At 39.8% G+C, this 17,435-nt stretch overlaps 1 protein-coding gene across 5 annotated transcripts in view; it reads left to right on the top strand.

The window, feature by feature from the left end:
* Positions 1-17,435, top strand: part of CARMIL1 (capping protein regulator and myosin 1 linker 1) — a 312,186-nt gene that overhangs the window by 210,428 nt on the left and 84,323 nt on the right. For all 5 annotated transcript variants that reach the window (XM_077886140.1, XM_077886138.1, XM_077886139.1 and 2 more), the window contains exons 23-25: positions 23-116; positions 7,667-7,765; positions 16,860-16,988. In XM_077886140.1, the coding sequence (XP_077742266.1) occupies positions 23-116; positions 7,667-7,765; positions 16,860-16,988 (322 nt within the window). The remainder of the gene's footprint in view (positions 1-22; positions 117-7,666; positions 7,766-16,859; positions 16,989-17,435) is intronic.

Genomic DNA, 17,435 nt, shown 5'->3' with positions numbered 1-17,435 from the left:
TATTACTTTCTCCTTTTTCTAGGAACTATACATTGAGGTTTATGCCAATCCCTATGTATGATGCTTCTCAAGCCCTAAAAACAAACCCTGAAAAAACAGAAGAGGCTCTGCAAAAGGTATTGGAGATTCAATAGCTTAATCATAATAAATCCACATTTGAATTGAGTTTTGTTAGCAATAATCCTGAATGTGTGAACAATATTTTATATCTTACAAAGGTTTTTTTCACATGAACTTGAATTCTTGCGATCGCAACTTGCATAATGTGTGACCAAGGGAGGAATGACATAAGAAATACGAAAACTTGTCATGAAATTTAGGTGGAATAACATCCTTACACCATCAGCATACCAGCACTGATGCACAGATAGCGTCTTATTCATCCTTCAGAGAATGTGTCGAACTGGATGCCAGCACAACTTTTACCCTCAGCAGCTAAAACCTTCCCTTTTTTCTTTTCTTTCTTTCTTTCTTTTTCTTTTTCTTTTTTTTTTTTTTAGATTTATATATTAGAGAGAGAGAGAGAGAATAGGAGGGAGATCAGAGGGAGAGGGAAAGAGGGAATCTCAAGCAGACTCCCTGCTTAGCGCAGACCCCGACACACGGGGCTCATTCTCAGGACTCTGAGATCATGACCTTGGGATTCTGACCTGACCCATAATAGAGTTGGACACTTAGCTGACTGAACCACCCAGGTGCCCCACTTCCCTTCTTTTCTTATCAAGACATTTAGGATGTGGATGAGATCTTCTTTTACCAGCTTTGTTATGAATGTGTCTAATTCCACATCCATTCCCACCTCCTTTCTGACACCCCAGAGGATGACAGAGATCTCCCCCTTCAAAGTCCATGGTGCCTATGACCCGGCCGTCTCTGCCCAGGCTGGAAACTTGCCCAGAGTCATACTCTTGCTCTGCTGTACCTCCATCCTTCTCTTTCTATAGTTACCGTTACCTTTCTCGATTTTTAGATCTGCTAAGGGTTTCCCATCTGAAGAAGGCTACTGTACTTTTACTATGTGGTAGCTGGGGCATCTTTGAAATCTTTCGTCCTTTTTGTCCACCTATCTGGTAGTACCATCCAGCTTCCCACGCTTGACTTTTCTTTCCCAGGTCTTCCATAGCCATGCCGTCATCAAGTTTATAGATAAATCTCTTCATTAGCTCTATTCTCCTCTCTTCCTAGCATGGATGCTTTTGTTCAAGCCTCATTACGTCTCAGCAGGATTATTACATTCTCTTGTTTGTTTTCTATGCTGCAGTCAAAAAAGAGCCATCTTGTTCGCAGCAAATTTGAGCAGACTAACCTCTTCGGCACCCCCTCCCCATTCCATTGCCCTCCCCGCTACTGTGGCTTTTTAGGATAGAGCCTGCTCTCGTTGAACTGGCATAAAATTCTGCCCAGAATCCTCCTCCTATCCACTGCCACCTTCATCTCTTACCAACTCTGCCTCTCTGCTCTGCTCTCCTTCAGGGAACTTGTTAGAGAGGCAGATTCTTGGGTCTCAGAAATAGGCATGGGCCTCAGCAATCCATGTTTGTACAAACTCTCCTGGTGGCCACAAATTTGGGAATCACCACTCTGATCTCATGACACTCATGCTTTCCCCACGTCGTGAATATTTGTCAACATTAAAGGCAAGTGTCAGCTCATCTGGAAGACTTCTCAGAGCCTCTTTCCTCCCTGTGTAGGTAATCTTCTCAGAATTTCCTGTGCCTGTCTCAGTCACTGGCCTTGGGACATCGTATGAGTCACCTGACTCCCTATCTTTTTTTCTCCAGTGACTGTGAACCCCTTGAAGGCAGCGCCTGTGTATTTTTCATCTTTTTAGATTTTCAGCAGTAGCACAGTAATTGGCATGCATGCTTGGATACTTCTTAGACTTTGTTGAATAAAAGGGAATAAGGTAGGGGGTGGGGGAAGGGAAAGCTGTGATGTGCCAACAGAAATCATCCAAGATTTGTATCAGAAGATCTGACTAGGGGCGTCTGGGGGGCTCAGTCACTTAAGTGTGTGCCTTCGACTCAGGTCATGGTGTCAGGGTCCTAGGATTGAGCTCCGTGTTGGGCTCCCTACTCTGTGGGAAGTGTGCTTCTCTCTGTGCCTCTCCTCCTGAGTGTGTTCTTTCTCATTCTCTCTCTCAAATAAATAAATAAAATCTTAAAAAAAAAAGCATCTGACTAAATCAAACTTTTTTCAGCTTTATAATTTTCATAAGTTACTTAAATTTTCTGAACCTTGGTTTCTTCATCTATATAAACATACAGTTAGGGACGCCTGGGTGACTCAGAGGTTTAGTGTCTTCCTTTGGCTCAGGGCATGATCTTGGAGTTCCAGGATCAAGTCCCACATCAGGATCCCCACACGGAGCCTGCTTTTCCCTCTGCCTGTGTGTACCTTTGGCTCTCTCTGTGTCGCTCATGAATAAATAAATAAAATCTTTAACATACAGTTAGTATCTATGTTTAGCTGACACTTAACATACAGTTCATGCTGAGTGCCTGACACTATTATAAATGCTGTAAATAAATTAACATTGGTAATCTCTAAAATAAATCCATGAGACAGGTTTGTTATACCCCCATTTTGCACATAAGAAAACTGAAGGACAGTATGACCCAAGTAATTTACCTGTGATGCCCATGGAGCAAAACCAGTTAGTGTATGTGAAAAAAAAAGTTTGCAAAGCACAAAACATAAGCATCGTAAAAATGTTAGACATATTTATATTTTCCCAAAGAATATTAGCAACTTTTAAGAAAAGACATATCCTAGAGACCCCAGGTTTCAGGGTTTAGATTTGACAGGTCAAGGGTTTGGCACTCATTGCGCCTATCTTCACAAGAGAAAAGCTGAACAAACAGAAAATTGGTGACTTCTTAGATCCATCAGAGATTTGAAACAAAAGCAAAGCAGACTGTCACCCTTTGGAAACTGGACACATGGGATTACGGAGAATCACAGTGGATCAAAGCTGAGATGGACTCACCAGGGGCAGAAGCTAATGGAGCCACTAGCTCAGAGAAATGCTTACACAGGAATTGAGGAATTACTGGAGGCTTAGTGTGGACTGGATTATGAGTTAAAAACTCCTAGAAATCTAGTCTTAGTGAGGCCCTGACCCTCTCCTGGGCTTCACCTCCAAGAACCTTACCAAGTTATCACAGGAAAAATATCCTCTCGTGTTCTCAGAATTTCCTGCCCTTTTTCTGTATCACTGGCCTTAGGACATCATTTGACTTACTTGAATCATATATATATTTTTTTCTCCCAGTGACTATGAACTCCTTGAAGGCAGAGCCTATGTATTTTTCATCTTTTTAGATTTAGCAGCAGGGGGAAGGGAACAAGTAACCATTTTGAAATACACCTGGAGCATTCTGTTGTCTGTAACAAGGCTTACACTCAAGGGAAACTATACTACTAGAGCCTTATCTGACCTAGTGGAAGACAATCCCAGCCTTCCTGTTTCACAGAAAAAAGAAGCCAAGCAATACTTTGGTAGGTCAAAGCCCAGAGACTCAGGCCCACTAAAAACCCTAAATTTAATCATAAGTTTATAGAACGATTCTCCTCCTTACCACCTTACTAACACATCAAGTGTAAGAAGAATGGATTACAATTGAGCAAAGTTCAAAGACACTGTATTTAAGAAGGGATTTCTAGGGAAACCCCATCCCTAGAAAGCAACCAGGAGATAAAAACAATTAAAATCTTTTTAATTTCTAGACATTCAATATAACCCAGCTTCTAGCCAGATTAACATAAAATTGCACACTAAAAGGCTCACTACCTCTGTTTCTGTTATGAAATATATCCAGTTTTCGACGACGATGACAACAACAACAACAAATTATAAGACATGCTAAAAGGCAAGGGGGAAAAAACCCACACATATTATGAAGAGACAAAGCAAACACCACAACCAGACTTAGATACGACACAGATTTTAGAATTATCAGACAGAGAATTTAAATAACTGATTAGTATAATAAGGATTATCATGGAAAAAGTAAAAACCATGCAAGAACAGATGGATAATGTAAGCAACAATATAGAAACTCTAAGAAAAAAATCAAAAGGAAATACTAGAGATCAGAAACAATATAACAGAAAGGAAAAATGCCTTTTATGAGCTTGTCAGTGGGCTGGACACAGCTAAGGAGAATCCTTGAGCCTGAGGTTAGGTCAGTAGAAACTTCCCATTGAAAAGCAAAGAGGGTGGCTTGATCAGGTAAACAACTGTCTTTGGCTCAGGTCATGATCTCAGGGTCATGGGTTTGAGCCCTATGTCAGGCTCCCTGCTCAGTGGGGAGTCTGCTTCTCCCTCTTCCCCTCCCTTTGCTTATGTACTTTTTTTTTTTTTTTTGGCTTATGCACTTTCTACCTCTTACTCTCTCATTCTCTCTCTCACATAAACATTTTTTTTTAAAAAAAGAGAATAAAAAAGAAGGGAGGACAAAAGCAACAGAATATCTTCAAACTGTGGGACACTTACAAAAGATAGAGCATCCGTACAGTGGGAATGCCAGAGGGAGAAGAAAAACAAGGGAACAGAAGAAATAGTTGAAATAATAATGACTGAGAATTTTCCAAATTCAGTGGTGGGCACCAAATCAAAGATCAAAGAATCACAGAGAACACCAAGTAGGATAAATACCCAAAAAAACTACATGTAGACGTATCACATTCAAACTGCAGAAAAACAAAGACCAAGGGAAAAATCTTGAAAGAAGCCAGAGGGAGGGTGAAAAAAATCACCTTACTTATTGAGAAATAAGGGTAAGAATTATAACAGACTTTGGGTCATATATCATACAAGCAAGAAGAAAGTAGAGTGAAATATTTAAAGTGTCAAAAGAAAAATATCCAGCAGCCTAGAATTCTGTATTTAGCAAATTCTTTCTTCAAAAATAAAGAAGATGATGTCTGAGTGGTACAGTTGGTTGAGTGTCTGACTCTTGATTTTGGCTCAGATTGTGATCTCAGGATTGTGAGATGGAGGCCCGTGTTGGGCTCCATGCTCAGCACAGAGTCTGCTTGGGACTCTCTTTCCTTCTCCTTCTGCCTCTCTCTTCTTCCCCTTGCCCCTACTCTCCCTGTTTCTCTCTCTCTCTCTCTCTCTCAAATAAATAGGGGGAAATGAAGACATATAAAGATAGCAATGTTACAAGGGTAGAGAGGGTGAAATTGACAATGCTATCTTTTTTTTTAAACACATTTTTCTTAATTTTATTTATTTATTCATGAGAGACACAGAGAGAGAGAGAGAAAGGCAGAGACACAGGCAGAGGGAGAAGCAGGCTCCTTGCAGGGAGCCCGATGTGGGACTTGATCCTGGGACGTGAGGATCATGCCCTGGGCCAAAGACAGGTGCTAAACGCCCTGAGCCACCCAGGGATGCCCTCACTTTTTTTTTTTTTTTTCACTTTTTTAAAAACCAATTTATTTATTTATTCGTGAGAGACAGACAGAGAGAGAGAGAGAGGCAGAGACACAGGCAGAGGGAGAAGCAGGCTCCATGCAGGGAGCCTGACATGGGACTCAGTCCTGGGTCTCCAGGATCAGGCCCTGGGCTGAAGGTGGCACTAAACCGCTGAGTCACCCGGGCTCCCTTAGTCTTCTACTTTACTAAAGAACAATATTGGGATTCTGTACTTGATCTTTAGAAGTTGTTTGTTTATTTGTTTAAATATTACATTCCTAAAAAATATATATATGTGTGAATATATAATATAATATAATATAATATAATATAATATAATATATACACTAGAGGCCTACATTGAAATGCAGGTCTTTTTGCCTTTTGCGCTGTGCTGTTTTCAGCAGTGAGACTGGAGGCATTCTAGCTGACCTTCCAGGTCACTGCTGCCCAGGGGGACTGGCAAACATGATGATACTTTTGGCCCTGTCCTGACTTCAGTTAGGCCCTCTGTCCTCCGCCTGTAGGATGTGGGTTCTTGTCCTCAGCCTGGAATGGTGCAGGGAAGGAAGGTTTACCCTGCCAATCCAAGATACAAATAATTTCTGGGGTGATGTGCCTGTGGTTGATATTAAAGACACTGAAACATTATCCATTCTTCCCCTTGCACTAGCTTTAGAAATGTGCTTTGAATATAGGTTTTTTTTTCTAAAAAAATTCCCTCTAGGTTTAGCCTGTGCCAGCACCATTGGTGCCCCTGGGGAAGGTCTGGAAACATATGAACCAGTCTTGGGTGCATGACCTGTACATGAGCTGAGCCTACTGAATAAACAAGCTACTCTCACAACTGGCCCCCAGCCAGTGCTTAACCAAGTCCAAATGTAAAAGGACAAATCACAAAGCAAAAGTACCCAAAGCTGAGTGGCACTGTGTGTGCCTGTTATATTTCAGTTTCAGGCAAGAATATATATATATATTTTTTTTTTGGCAAAAACATTTGCTGTCGATAGTAATGTCACCTTGGAAAGAGATGACTTTTCGGGAAGCAGCAAGAGAAAATTAATGTAATAAAATGTCATTGTCTTAATGTGTCACTTTAATGATGTTTTATTTCAGGGATCTTTTTATTTTTTTAATTCCTTCATTTACGTTTAGTAGAAGGGTATGTTTTGTTCTGCTCTATGGTTTCCAGGGATGATAGTAATTATACTCTGTATTTTAATTGTACCTAATTGGTGTTAGGTAGTAGTTATTTTAGCATATGGAAAATTAAAATGAAAATGTAATAATACTGAGAACCTCACAGCTATTAGAAGTTCTCAACCAGGGAAATGTAGTGACAAAAGCCAAATGGTTAAGTGGTATTATTAAAAACAAAGGAAAACAACAACGGAGGGAAAAAAAGCCAGATGGTGCAATTACCAATCTCAAATCATTCTTTGCAGGCATCTTCATACATATCTATAAGTCCCAGTAGTTAACCCTGCACTTGTTATTCAGTATATACCCATTGCATATTCTTCTTAAACACTTCATTTCAATCTGGTTATCACTTGTATATTTGAATTCTTAATTGAAGATTATTTGTGTAAAAAATAACTGTCAAGCAACTTCAAGGGGTCTTATCTTCTGTGGAAATTTGTTTTCTTATTTTCTCTGCTTTTGCTAAAGTCAGTCCTGTTTTTGAGACCATATGAAAACCTCAGGAATTAATGAAACTAGTATATGTCTTTGAGTTGTCCAAGCTTGTAGGCTTCAAATATTGTACTTATTTTCTCCTTTTTTCCTTTAAAATAGAGTTTTCCTAGTGCCGGTGGATTCTCCCACCTAAAGGCTGAGAGTTTCAGAGGGTGCCATCCATATCCCTTGGGGATACTTATTTAGCTTTGGAACTGCTGAGTGGCTAAAGAGACAGAGATTGTGATTGTGGGCCAGAAACCAGAGAGTCACTGAATTGGGTCCCCAACCACATGGACAATAAACCCTTGCTTATCTTTGTCAGCTACCAAGTCACATAAAAATACTCCCATTACCTGCAGGTTACATCTCTAACTCAAACACCAAGAGTGCATCACAGTGACAGCCAGCTTCCTGTCTACTGTGTTGTAGGGGGTCAAGGCACAGGCAGGAATGTGAATCCGTGCTTTGGTTTCAAGTTCAGCGACTGGTTCTTTCACTTATCACTTCACCCTCTGCTGAGTTGAAATGTGTTCTTGAGAGATCCATGTGCTTGATTTTTAGATAGAAAACTATCTTCTCCGGAATCATGAGACCCGAAAATACCTACAAGAGCAGGCCTACCGCCTCCAGCAGGGCATCGTCACCAGCACCACACAGCAGGTAAGAGGGCACTATACTCTCCTACTCAGTCACAATGAACACTTTTCAGAGCAGAGGACCCAGGATTTCTATCATTTGAATTATCCACAATGGGATAACAAGAACTGGTTTCTGAAAATGGCAAAAGGAAATAGAGTTTGGGGGAAGATGTAGAGTGTGGAAAATGTAGGCTGATTCTAATGCTAAAAATGTGCTTTTAATTGCTGATAATTTTGTGCCTTTTAAGATTATCAGTAAAACATATTTTAGATTTCCATCCAAATATTAGGAACCCATCGTTACAGATGAGAGGATCTGAGGGTAAGCAGATTTGCTACTTTGGGGACATTGTGTTCCTTTCCATCTCTCCTCCTTCACACTCATGTGAGATAGAAACAAATTCCTAGATTCCTTGAAATAATTAAGAATTTGTTGAATATTAGGGCACCGAGGTGGCTCAGTCAGATAAGCATCCGACTCTTGATTTTGGCTTGAGTCATGAGATTGATGCCCACATCTGCTCCATGCTGAGCATGGAACCAGCTTGAGATTCTTTCTCTCCTCCCTGTACCTGTCCCCACTTTCATCCTGTCTCTCTCTCTCTCTCAAAATTAAAAAAAAAAATTTAAAAAGAATCTGTTGAATATTAACACGTGCTAAAGTGTTTTTCTTTTTTACTTTATTTCCCATCCCTCTAGCCAATGTTAGAGAAGAAAAAAGGAATTATAATAATAAAAGAAATGTGGAATATTTTCTTCCCAAAGTATCAACACAAACCAAGGATTATAAGATATTTGGGGAAATAATACGTCAAGGAAAAAGCAAGATAAACCAAAAATCTGACCTCGGCTAATTCAGAGCACAGCCAAAGACTTTGAAAAATATTGTAATTAGTAAGTTCAGTGGGATTTGAGGGAGTATTGTATCCACAAAATAGGAAGAGGCTGCTAAACAACAAGAGACAATGTTTAACTATTGAAAAATATGGAAACTGTAATACAGAATTTAACATAAACTAATAGGGCACAAATGAAGCTATTTCTCTAGAAGAAAAAGTAAAAGAAATCTTTATAATATACAGTAAAAAGATGAAAAATATGAAAGAAAAGTCAAAATGGTGACCAGATTCAAATTGACCAACAGCCTTCTGATAGGCACTTCAGACTATAAAAGGAGAAAAAAACAGTAGAAAACCATTTCACATAAATCTTGGGGTTGATGTGACCTACTGAAATGGATCCAAATGAAGGGACCAAAGAGCTACACCTAGACATGTCCTGGTCAGAACACCTACAAGAAAGAAAAAAAAGTCTTAAAGAGTGCCAGAGAGAATCAAAAAGCTGTCTTACTTGGGAACTAAAACTATTTCTTAGCGTCCATCCCAATTACTGGAAGCAAATGAAGTGATATTATCAAAGTTCTGTGGGGGTCTTATTTTGGCCCATGAATTCTCTACTTCGCTACTTTGTCAAACAGATAGGGGGACAGATTATAAATATGTTCAGCCATGAATGCAGAAATTTTACCCCCAATAATCTGTATGTGCAAAAAGTTATTTTTTTTTAAAAAAAAGATGATTTTATTTATTTATTCATGAGAGACACAGAGACATAGGTAGAGGGAAAAGCAGGCTCCCTGCAAGGAGCCCGATGTGGGACTCGATTCCAGGACTCTGAGATCATGCCCTGAGCCAAAGGCAGACGCTCAACCACTGAGCCACCCAGGCATTCTGCACAAAAAGGTCTTTGAGGAAATTCTCCACCATAACAATGAAAAATAAGAGAGTACACAGTATGATGTATAAATAAGAAACTGTAGCAGAAAGGAAATCCTTGAAGTCAAAAGCTGAAGAAAAGCTTTTTCAAAATTGTTGCTTTAGGCAGTCTACCTGGAGCTGCAGGGTTAAAAGACATAGGATTACATTCCTTTCTCTATGGATCCCATAGTCAAAATTATGTAACTGCATTTTAGTAGGTTCAAAATTTTAATATTAACTAAGACAAGAGGGGAAAACCTAAGGATTGTTACATTAAAAAATGTGAATGTTAGAAATCATAATGTAAAAGGTATTGATACTAACTAAAATTAGGAATTGAAGAAGGAGAAAGTTGGATGAGAGTATTAGTACACTAAATTTTTAGTTTTTATTTTATGGAATCAACCTCTTTTATCATTCATCTTTAATCAAAAATACAAATATAGTTAACCATCCTGGAATTAAAATAATATCCTTAGTTAGAAAAATACAAATGTTAGTCTAAGTTTAAATTTAGACATTTTAAATTTCAAATGGAAGCCATGAGAAAAATTTAAAAAGCAACAGGTTTCCAAAAGTATTTATTTTAGCAGGGTGAGAGAAGCTGACTTGTCATTTGAGACCATTTTTTTTTGATGGTTTACACATTTCTTAACCTCACGCAAATGTCAATTTAATTTTCAGTTGTTGCTTTTTCTTAAAAGAGAAGGAAAGAAAAGTGTCCATAATAAAAGCATCACGTATAACATTCCAAGTAGGTAAAATTATCTGGAAGACTGCATAGATCTGTATAGAGGTTTGTGAAAGAGTGTTCACCAAAATATTCATGAAGGTTAGGTCAGGTGGTGTGATTAGGTGAGTTTTATTCCCATATGTTTCACAGTATTCTTTGAAACCTTAACAGTAGACACAACTCTTTGTAAAACAAAAAGTAAGGCGATACATGTTGAGAAAAAGAAAAACATTAATTATATGAATATCAGTGAAGTAACAGGGAGTTTTAAGAATGAAAATTTTCTTCTAAAATTAAAAAAAAAAGTATTTTGCCCTTACTAATGCTTTAAAAATCCCCCCCCTTTTTTTCTCCCCACAAGGGGCTAATATTAGCTTAGTATTTTATAGTTTACTGTTACTTCTTGGTTTCAGTAGTGAACATTAAAAGCAATGAGAGCCTAAAATCTTACACTGAACCTTTGCCTTGGGTTCCTTTATAAGCTGCTGTATTGCAGGCTTTTCTTAATATAATATCCTTCCAACTTTACCCCTCGTTCACAGGGCATTTTGCCCATCCAAAAAAATTACTGCAGCAACCTTTAATGCTAATCCTTAAAAGTAAGTTTCGTCACCTCAACCCAGAGGAAATTGTACACAGGAGGCGTAGCGTGGATGTTTAATTCTGCATGGGTGGCATCAGTCTGAATTATTTTAATCATTATGTAGTAGGTATATTGCCACCTTTATCTCTTTGGAGATTTCTTAGTAGGTTATGATTAGCAGTTTTTAGACTTTAATCGTTTTAGTCACTTATCTCTTTCTTACTGAAACTTCTTGTTGAAGTTTCCAGAAATCTGAATACAGAAATAATAGACCCTCTGTGACTAATGTCCCTGCCAGCTATGTAGCCAGGCATCATTCCCAGGTGACACCAAAGGTATTAAAATGTTGTGATGAAACAGTGATGTCTCATAATTCTGCACATTGTTTCTTTGTGTAGGAATGACCTCTGTAAGGCTCCATGCTCTAACCTTTGTTTTCAGTCTGTTCTTTTCCTTCTCATAAACTCTCTTCATCAGGAGTCAGCAGATAAAAACAAATATAAAATACAAAAACAAATAGTAAATATTTCCGGCCTTGCAGCCTGTGAGGTCTCCACTGCAACTACTCAGCTCTGCTTGGAGAGCAGAAGCTGTCATAGTCTGTGAGGTGGCTCTTCCAATAACACTTTATTTATAAAGACAGGCCCAGACATACCCTCACCCACACAGTCTTAATTTCTTTCTTTCCAGTCCTTTTTCCTACATGGATTTTTTTTTAATGTGGAAATCATAAAATTTATATACTTTGAAAAGATAAAAATAAAAAAAATTAAAACAGGCCTTGCATTGCCTATAGTTTGCTGAGCTCCACTCTTCTCACCCTTAAAGTTTTCTGACCACTTAAAAAAGGGAGAAGGTGATTTTATTGCCTGGAGCTGTTTACTCAAAACATTGTCTTCTCACCTCTCGTGTGTAGTTTTTATACTTGCCTTCTTGATTTCTTTGCTACCCTGTCACTTCATAACTGTTCCACATGTGTCCCCATCTGTACTGAAATGACTCTCTCCATGGTCTCCTGTTCCCCAGGTCCCCAGCCTTTTACTCCCTCTTCATCTGTTAATGAGAGGACACAGGATAGTGTAGATGACCCAGATTTAAGGACGGATTCTGCTTTCCCTGTAGGTATGAATTGATGTTAGATGCTTAAACTTGTCTAAGTGTTGATTTCTTCATCTGTGAATCTGGGGAGATGACTCTGAAGATGCTGGGAGGATTCACTGGGATCAAGCATGGGAAGTACCTGACTCACCCATCACCAGTAAACCGTTAATGTTTGTTGCTGCTCTTCCTCTTACTGTCACAATTATTGTCACGATTGACTACCTTACCTTTGGTAAGACTCATTGCTTGGTTCATTGACAGTGTGCCATTTTGAATATCTTTCTGCTGCTCTTTGGTCTTATCTGTCTCCTTTCTACATGACTCTTTACCTCTTTACATCTTCCAAATGTAGACCTTTTCCTAAGTTTTGTACTTAGTGCTTATTTCCTTTAGCTGTTTCTTCCACTCTTACATTTTTACAACCTCATCTATGGAGGACTCCTGGGGTCTCCCTCTGTTTCTTTCTGGAAAGTTTTATCTTGTCAACACTTGTTCAGCAGCTCTGAGATACAGGATTACTAAGACAAAACTTATCCCTTAGAACTCCTGATTTTACCATTTCTCTCAGTGGCATCATCAGTCCCTGAGAATAGAACCCTCAGGGTCATCTTGGATGTCTCCTTTGCTGTCGCCAGCCAGTGGTCGCTGTGCCCATCTGCTGACCTTCTAAGTGTTTTTTCCTTCCATTTTCATCACCAGCCTCTTGCTCAGGTGTTTTTACCAATTCATTTGTACCTCTTCTTTTACAAGTGCTGTGAGAACTGTTATATCCACCTTCCATGTCTCCTCTTGCTATCTATGCCCCATATCTTATGCATTGGAAGCTGTGCCACCAGGATTACTACAGAGTGAGGGTTGTTAGAGCTTCACAGCTGTAGGAGGAGCCAGGGACTGATGCCCGGTGCCTTCCACACCGAGTTCCAGCTCCTTACCATGTGGCCGAGTCTCACCCTGTGTTGCCTTAGCCTAACTTTCCAATCCTCTCTGCCACAATAAAGTACCCTGTTCCTTTTTTTTTATAATAAATTTATTTTTTATTGGTGTTCAATTTGCCAACATACAGAATAACACCCAGTGCTCATCCCGTCAAGTGCCCCCCTCAGTGCCCGTCACCCAGTCACCCCCACCCCTCGCCCTCCTCCCATTCCACCACCCCTAGTTCGTTTCCCAGAGTTAGGAGTCTTTATGTCTGTCTCCCTTTCTGACATTTCCCACACATTTCCTCTCCCTTCCCTTATATTCCCTTTCACTATTATTTATATTCCCCAAATGAATGAGAACATATGTTTGTCCTTCTCCGATTGACTTATTTCACTCAGCATAATACCCTCCAGTTCCATCCACGTTGAAGCAAATGGTGAAGTATCCTGTTCCTTTTTTTAAATTTTTTTTATTTTTTTTTAAGATTTTATTTATTTATTCATGATAGAGAGAGAGAGAGAGAGAGAGAGAGGCAGGGACACAGGCATAGGGAGAAGTAGGCTCCCTGCAGGGAGCCCGACGCGGGATTCGATCCCAGGTCTCCAGGATCGCACCCTGGGCCAAAGGCAGGCGCTAAACCACTGCGCCACCCAGGGATCCCAGTACCCTGTTCCTAAGCAGGAAATAGGAATTGCAGGTATCTGGTTGTGCCATAGCTTATGTTTATTCTTTTGCTTGAAAGTCCCTTCTATTTTCTCAATCTGTAGAAATCTTTCAGGCCCCAGTTGAAAAGCCACCTTCAACCTCAACTAGATAGGATCCCTCCCTTGGCTGAAATCTTGTACAATGTTGTATCATTCCTGTGCCCATTGAATACATACTTATAAGGGTCTGCTATGTGGCAGGCACTATTGTAGGAAAAAAAAGGAGCTGAGTTTGAGTGGTAAGCAAAATGTGGTGCCCTTGTAAATGTTATATTATGTAGCACATTTTATCTTGTGTTATAATTATCTGTGAATATTTCTTTCTACTTCTAGGCTTTTAAGTTGCTTAGCAGCAAAAGGCATATCTGACTCAGGACCATATCTCATCATTCAGTTTTAGGTGTTCAGTATATTTCTCTTGAATTGGATAAAGAAATTGACATGGAATATAAAATACCAGCAAATACAGTATTTGCTGGAACGGGGAACAGTTATAACAAGTGGAGATGGCATTTGCTACTAATAGTTCTAAGTTCTGAACTTTGGTTCTATAGCCCTGTGCATTTGAAAAAGCCTGAGTAGTCATCAGCAAGTGACATGAGTCGGTGGTATGATTTAGCTGCCAGAGAAGCCAATTCGACCTGTACCACATTAATGGAAGTAAACTTGTTACAGTAAGGAAGGCACTGGTCCTGTTCATGTTGCCAATTTCCTCCTCCTGTATTCCAGTTTGTTTTATTGAGGGGGTATATTTCATGAGCATCCAGGATGGAAGAGACAACTCAGAGAAGGGACCTGGGGTGGGGACAGGGTTGGGAACCATAAGACTGTCACCATAATAAAGTGGCAAGAGGAACTAGGGCTGTGAAGCCTGAAGAAAAACAGATTAGGGGAGAAGAGATAACTGTGTTCAAGCATGTGCAAGACCATACCGTGGAAAAGAGGCTGTGACTGATTTTTCAGTGTGGCCTCAAGGGGAAGCCATGGGTCTGTAGGAAGGACGTGGGAAGACATATTAGGACTCAAAGAAGATCATGTTCAAGAATGACAGAGTACATCTCCTTAGAAGGAAGTGAGCTACTCAGATGGTGGCCTTTGGCAGCTTCTCTGCACTGCAAGAGAAGAGTGGAACGGGGTGGTTAAGGCTCCGTGGAATGTTTAAGATAAAGAGCTCAGGTACTGTCATCTACCGTGGAGGCATGTGATGGGCCAACCCAAGGGATGACAGTCTTTCCCCTTCTGGTTTCTGTTCTTTTTCATATTTGTGAGCATTCTGGACTTCAATATCCAGATAGTCAAAACGCTTGATTTCTTGTTTCAGAATTGTAGATTTGCTCTCTACATAATCATTCTGTATCACCTTCTGCAGGTTAACTTTCCTGGGCCTTGAGCTCTTTGGTTGTGAAGCATCTGCACGTGATCTGTTGGGCTATCCTAAACTTAGCAAGCATGTATTCAGACAAATCTTTGAGACTTGGGAGGTTTTATGTCCTATTTGAATGGAAGAACTAAATTTTTACATTTCTTTTGGATATAATTTTAAAAGTCCCACTTAACATGGTGTTGAGTTTATTAGAACTTGTCTTCTTGGGGACTGCCTAATGGCACACATTTTCAGGAGTCTCCGGCCTCCTGATATTAAGGATCACCAACTCACATAGTGTCACATCCACATGCCTCTCAAACTAGTCTTGTATGGCTTCAGACATGTACCACTTCCTTTCTTAGTATGTGGTTTGTCTCTTGAAATTAAGTATTAAGTACTTCTTCTTGGTAAGATCTGAATTATAGATGACTCTTTGTTTCAGGAAGCACAGATCAATACAACAATTTGAAGAGTTAGAATTTATATCAATTAAGACATTTTAAAACATATAGTTAGTTCTCTCTGGGCATTGTGAAAACGCATCAAGTTAAGATATGATCGTTCCCTACGAGCTTAGATTTTAGTTAGAAGCATCATTCATAGAACTTCTTTTTCCTGTGGGGAGCTCCAGATCCTTCGCTTCTGTAAACCTCAGGACATTTTATAGCAATAGGAGCTGTTCTTAATGTACATTAATGTCGACATTAGTGACCTTTTGTCAAGGGAAAGGTGTTCTAAGTGGTGTTACTTTCCTGTGTTGTCTTCAAAGTACATTAGAAAGGAAAGTGGGGTAGATGGTATGAACCTGATTTTCTAGAAGAGGAGGGCAGGAAGGATGGTGATGCTGCCACTCTAACCAGACCGTAAGTCTTCTGAGCAGTGTAGCCAAGTCTCTATAGCTGCAGAACTTGTGGTGGAAGGAGGGCTGACTTTGACTTCCTATGGTTGTTAGATCAGATAACTCAAAATAGAGCAATCATGAACTTAGATAAAAATATTACTAGAGTGTCACCTCTGCCAAATGAATTATATCAGATGTGATGGGACTCTGGATGTTATAAGGTCTCTGGAAGAATTAATAACTTAAGAACATAAAATAGCTTGCAGTTCTGATCCAAATACTGGAGAAACTTTGTAAACCACACCGTTTATCTCTTTCTTTAGAACTCTTAGCTTTCTTTGTGTTTTTCTCTAGAAGTTCAAATACAAAAGGACATAATCTTACCCATATATAATATTTTTTTGTCTGTAATAGTGATTTACCACTTCCCTTTGGATTTCATGGTTGGGTCTGTGGAGTAACCAAAAATGATTCAGATGTAATTAACCTGAGAGAAGGGCTCCCGCAGAATAGAAACTAAAGGTTATCAACTATACTATTGCCTGCGTTAAAATAATAAAACCTCAACTTGCTTTTGGGGGGCAGGGGAGTGGCTTTTACTTCATGTGGGAAAGTACCTGATATAATAGAATTAGCTTGAAAGATATTAATTTCCAGGGATGTTATGATTCTGTAATATTGAGACCCAACTGGCTGTGGGCACCATCTTGTAGTCATTTCAACCATCACCAAATGACGTGCTCCATTTCTCTGCGTCCTCCCTACCCAGCACTATGTCTGACACAGAGGGTACCCAATAAAAGTAAATAAAGGAGAGCTACTACCTAGTGAAATGTCACAGAGTAGCCAGGAAATTCTGAATCGTCAAGGAGTTCGCACTTCAATGCATTTCCTAGATCAGGAAAGGGGACGGAAGCCCCGGAGATGTTTTACTGGAGTTCATGTTGCCCAAGGCTGCCACTATGAATAGGTAAATTATAACTGGCTATAAGCTGCCTTCTTGCCTGTTTCAGCTAGAAAATGTTTTTGCCCTCATTCATTCCGCGTTTTCTTCTGTGCTGTTGTCTGTGCTGCCTTGGATGCTTACTGTCCCTCTGTGGCCTGGAGCAGATGATTGACAGGATATGTGTGAAGGTACAGGACCACCTCAACTCTTTACGAAACTGTGTGGGAGATGCTGTCCAGGAAGACTTGAAGTCAGCAGAAAGGCTCATGCGTGATGCTAAAAACTCTAAAACGGTGAGTTTCACTTCAGGCTACATGGGAGTCTTATGTAATAAAAAGCCTTCTTAAACTTCACTTTTAGAAACTAGTTCTACTGATGTGGTCTATATATACACTGGACTATTGCTCAGCCATTAGAAATGACAAATACCCACCATTTGCTTCGACACGGATGGAACTGGAGGGTATTATGCTGAGTGAAGTAAGTCAATCGGAGAAGGACCAACATTATATGGTCTCATTCATTTGGGGAATATAAGAAATAGGGAAATATATGAAAGGGATCATAGGGGAAAAGAGAGAAAATGAGTGGGAAATATCAGAGGGAGACAGAATATGAGAGACTCCTAACTTTGGGAAACAAACAAGGGGTAATGGAAGGGGAGGTGGGTGGGGGGATGGGGTGACTGGGTGACGGGTGCTGAGGGAGCACTTGGTTGGATGAGCACTGGGTGGTATGCT

The sequence above is a fragment of the Canis aureus genome, chromosome 37, assembly GCF_053574225.1.
Source record: "Canis aureus isolate CA01 chromosome 37, VMU_Caureus_v.1.0, whole genome shotgun sequence".
Classification (NCBI taxonomy): domain Eukaryota; kingdom Metazoa; phylum Chordata; class Mammalia; order Carnivora; family Canidae; genus Canis; species Canis aureus.
The sequence above is the reverse complement of the archived record's forward strand: the minus strand, read 5'-3'. Positions and strand labels throughout refer to the sequence as shown.